Source organism: Gastrolobium bilobum, unplaced genomic scaffold (assembly GCF_033153095.1).
Source record: "Gastrolobium bilobum isolate Gb01-03AN ecotype WA unplaced genomic scaffold, APGP_CSIRO_Gbil_v1 utg2155, whole genome shotgun sequence".
NCBI classification, from domain to species: domain Eukaryota; kingdom Viridiplantae; phylum Streptophyta; class Magnoliopsida; order Fabales; family Fabaceae; genus Gastrolobium; species Gastrolobium bilobum.
The window spans coordinates 333,931-338,293 of record NW_026898746.1 but is presented as its reverse complement, the minus strand read 5'-3'; the positions used below and the strand labels follow the sequence as shown (position 1 = coordinate 338,293).

Below are 4,363 nucleotides of genomic sequence, written 5' to 3'. Positions count from 1 at the left end.
TTTGTTATAAAAGGTTTGAAAAATATAAGAAATTGTAGAAAAATAAAAATAATATTAGAAAGGGAGAATAGAATTTGAGGTAAACCTATCCCACTTCTATGGACCATTTTTTGCCACGTATATATTAATCAACAATAGACTCAGTCAATGATTTAAAACAGTCTTCCTCTGACAACTATTGTTTGGCGCTATTCCTCCACGAACCAACAGCATCGTGAGATCTTTTCCTTTGTCTCTGACTCTCTTCCCTTGAGCTTCTGTTACTTGTTTCATGAGTCTCGTCTCATTCTATTACATGTCATCTCTTCCTTTGCATAGTAAAACCACATAGTCTCACTAAAACTAATATCTCCCAAAATTCTACTAGTGAGTTAAAGGCCATGAAAGTGAGCATATTGTTTATGTAATTTGGAAGTCATTGAAAAATCACTCTTCTTTAAACCCCAACTTTCGGACACAGTTCTTTACAGAATAATGGTGTATAACATCTTGTTTAGTTCTTATTTATTTATTTGGTTCTTATTATCCTCCCACGTGACGGTAAGTTCAACTTCACTGGACAGTTTAGCAGGGAATCAATCTATCCGAGATGGTGAGACTTTAGTTTCAGAAGGTGGAACTTTTGAAGTGGGTTTCTTCAGCCCTGGAAGTTCAACAGGTCGATACTTGGGTGTATGGTACCGCAATATATCCCCTTTAAAAGCGGTATGGGTGGCCAACCGAGAAACACCACTCCACAATAATTCAGGAGTTTTAAAACTCAATCAAAGTGGCGTTCTTGTTATTCTCAATAGCACAAACAGCAGTGTTTGGTATTCCAACATATCAAGCCAAGCAGTGAGTAATCCAATTGCGCAGCTCTTGGACTCTGGAAATCTTGTGGTGAAAAATGGACAGGGTGCTGACGAGGACAACTTTTTATGGCAAAGTTTTGATTATCCGGGGGATACACTTCTGTCTGGGATGAAGCTTGGTTGGAACTTAGAAACTGGTCTACAAAGGTTTCTATCATCTTGGAAAAGTGCAGATGATCCAGCTAAGGGAGACTACTCAGTTAAACTTGACCTTAGAGGATATCCTCAACTTTTTAGATTCAAGGGATCTGCAATAGAATATAGATTAGGGTCGTGGAATGGCCTGACTATTACAGGATATGCAAATCATCAGGTCGAAACAAAAGTTAGATATGAATTCGTTTTGAATGAAAAACAAGTGTATTTTGAGATTGATTTCATAGATAGATCGACGTTTACCATGTATACACTGACCCCTTCAGGGGTCGAGCAAAAATTAGTTTGGACAAGTCAAACAAGCAGGCAAGTTATAACATTTGGGGGAGTAGAACCGTGTGAAAACTATGCCTTATGTGGTGCAAATTCTATATGCAAGATGGATGATAAGAATTTTCCATCCTGTGAATGCCTCAAAGCATATGTTCCCAAGTTTCCTGAACAATGGACTAAATCCAATTGGTCTAACGGTTGTGTTCCAAGGACTAAATCTAGTTGTAGAAACAACAACACGGACGGGTTCTGGAAGTACTCAGGATTGAAAATACCGGACACATCTTGGTCATGGTATAGTAAGACAATGAACATTGATGAATGTCAGAAGTTATGTCTGAAAAACTGTTCCTGCACATCATTTGCTAATTTGGATATCAGTAAAGGAGGAAGTGGCTGTCTGCTTTGGTTTCATAATCTGATTGATACGATGCAATCCTCTCACGTGGGACAAGACCTTTACATCAGAGTCCCTGCTTCAGAACTTGAAGGTATTCAATTCTTTAAATTTTGTGTTTTTTCATTTAACATTACATTTCATTGTTCTAACGGAAACCAGAAGGGATAATAAACAAAGTGAGAAATGAGAATTTCCAATGTGAGTTTAGCCGAATATTTATGTATTGCAGATTGTAAGGTCATGCTCAAGAGAAGACTGCACTAATTGAAACAAAGATCTAACGGACACTAGATTTTGCTCATTGGCAAGAAAGTAACTAGCCATGCTTGTTATTGGTTATACTGCTTCTTTTTCTTTTCTTGGGGGAAAGTTTACTGTTTTTATTTTATAACTCATTTCGTTTTTCTCATATGGGAGGGACTAAATTAAATACATTACCTTTCTCTCTAAATAATGACTCAGTCTAAAGAATTTGGTCACACTTCTGTCAGCTTCAGTTGAGCTTTTGAATTAAATTTTTGTACGTTGTGACTAATCATGCTGTGCATCTATCAAATCAGTTCATGTTGCAGTTAATGGCCATGGACACAAGAAGAAGAAGCTGGTAGGAATTACAGTTTCTGTGATTATTTTCGGATTAACTACATGCTTCATCATAATCATACTTAGAAGGCGAGGTAAACTTTGCCTCCTGTATAATTTATCATCTAAATATGATAGTTGGCAGGCATCCAAATAAAAGAAAAACAAGAGTCACAGTGCTTATCCCCTGTTATCTTTCATCTTATAAGGTGTACCAAGCAAAATTTTCGGGAAGCATTTCAAAGATAGACTGAGGAAGGAAGACATTGATCTGCCAACATTGGATTTGGCAATCATAACTAAAGCTACTGAAAACTTTTCAAGCAGTAACAAACTGGGAGAAGGTGGCTTTGGACCAGTATACAAGGTCATATTAAAAACTGATGAAGGGTTCCTATTTTCTTATAAGATTCTAACTATTATAGATGATGGTTTATAGGGAAAACTCAATGATGAGCAACTGATAGCTGTAAAAAGGCTTTCAAAGAAGTCTGGACAAGGAATTGAAGAGTTCAAAAATGAAGTGGTGTTGATCGCCAAACTCCAGCACCGAAATCTTGTTAAGCTTCTTGCTTGCTGCATTCAAGGAGAAGAAAGAATGTTGATATATGAATACATGCCCAACAAAAGCTTGGACTACTTTATTTTTGGTTAGAACCTTCACAATTTGCATTCTAACACCCATAGCAATTTTCTTATTTCTTATATATAGTTTATAAAATTTCTGAAATTGCTAACATGTGTGTATAATTGACTAGATGAAACTAAAAGGAAGGTTTTAGATTGGCCTAAGCGTTTAAACATTATCAGTGGCATTGCTCGAGGACTTCTCTATCTTCATCAAGACTCTAGATTGAGGATCATTCATAGAGATCTAAAAACTAGCAATGTTCTTCTAGATGCAAATTTGGATCCAAAAATATCGGACTTTGGCTTGGCTCGAACATTTTTGGGAGATCAAGTGGAGGCAAACACAAATAGGGTGGTTGGAACATAGTAAGTTAGTTTTTATGATATTATGTTTTCTTTAGAATGCATTGCCAAGTGTCCCTTATTTTACTTTAAATTATACTTTCAGTGGTTACATGCCTCCCGAGTATGCCGTGCATGGGCATTTCTCTATGAAATCAGATGTGTTTAGTTATGGTGTGATAATACTAGAGATTGTAAGTGGGAAGAAGAATAGAGGATTTTCAGACCCAGAACACTATCGTAACCTTCTTGGACATGTAAGCATAATGACCTTACTAACTTGTTGATTAGTCAAATTCGAACTGTTACCAACTCACTAGTATTACTTCCCATCTTAGGCATGGAGATTATGGGCTGAAGAGAGGGCACTAGAGCTATTGGATGAAGTGTTCGGGGAACAATGCACACTCTCTGAAGTCATGCGATGCATACAGGTTGGCCTATTATGCGTGCAACAAAGACCAGAAGATAGGCCAGACATGTCATCTGTGGTTCTAATGCTCAATGGTGAGAAATTATTGCCACAACCAAAGGCTCCTGGCTTCTACATTGAAAATAATGTTACACCTGAAGTACATTCTTTGTCGGTAAATCGCAAACTGTGCTCAGCTAATGAAATTTCCATTTCAGTGCTAGATGGAAGATAGGATAGGATATGGAAGCAAGAAAATGACATGGTTTCACCTTCCAATGTCGTATAAATTGGTTATTCTGAACATACAAAATTAGGGAACTCCTGCTTACTTATTCGAGTGTATTTTATGAACTCCTGCTTGTTCTTTCTACAGTGTATCTAGATACGCTATAAAATAAGGGGTTTGCATTCGTCATTTAACATGATCACAAGAAATTTTCTACACACACATTTTGTGGACCCACATGTTTTAAAAAAAAAAAACTACGGCACGCAAAACGAATCTCTATAATATAACACAATCATCTTTCCTACAATATAACTCTTATAAAACCTATAAAATAAACACAGAATTCTATGAACAAAAGAATGCTTAATTGAAATTTACAATAGAATATGATTGAGAAAAATTTACAACTTGACACTAAATAACTCAAGAGAGATTATATTTATTACTTTTTTTCTTTCTTATTACTATTATTACCAAATCTT

General features: G+C 36.2%; 1 protein-coding gene across 1 annotated transcript; it reads left to right on the top strand.

Moving 5' to 3' along the window:
• The first annotated feature begins 209 nt into the window (after positions 1-209).
• LOC133283813 (G-type lectin S-receptor-like serine/threonine-protein kinase At4g27290) lies at positions 210-4,047 on the top strand. Its single transcript, XM_061480724.1, has 7 exons — positions 210-1,774; positions 2,244-2,360; positions 2,475-2,632; positions 2,705-2,915; positions 3,024-3,261; positions 3,344-3,494; positions 3,576-4,047. The coding sequence occupies exons 1-7, from the start codon at positions 475-477 to the stop codon at positions 3,882-3,884; spliced, it is 2,484 nt and encodes an 827-aa protein (XP_061336708.1). The 5' UTR covers positions 210-474; the 3' UTR covers positions 3,885-4,047.
• The last annotated feature ends 316 nt before the right edge of the window (positions 4,048-4,363 follow it).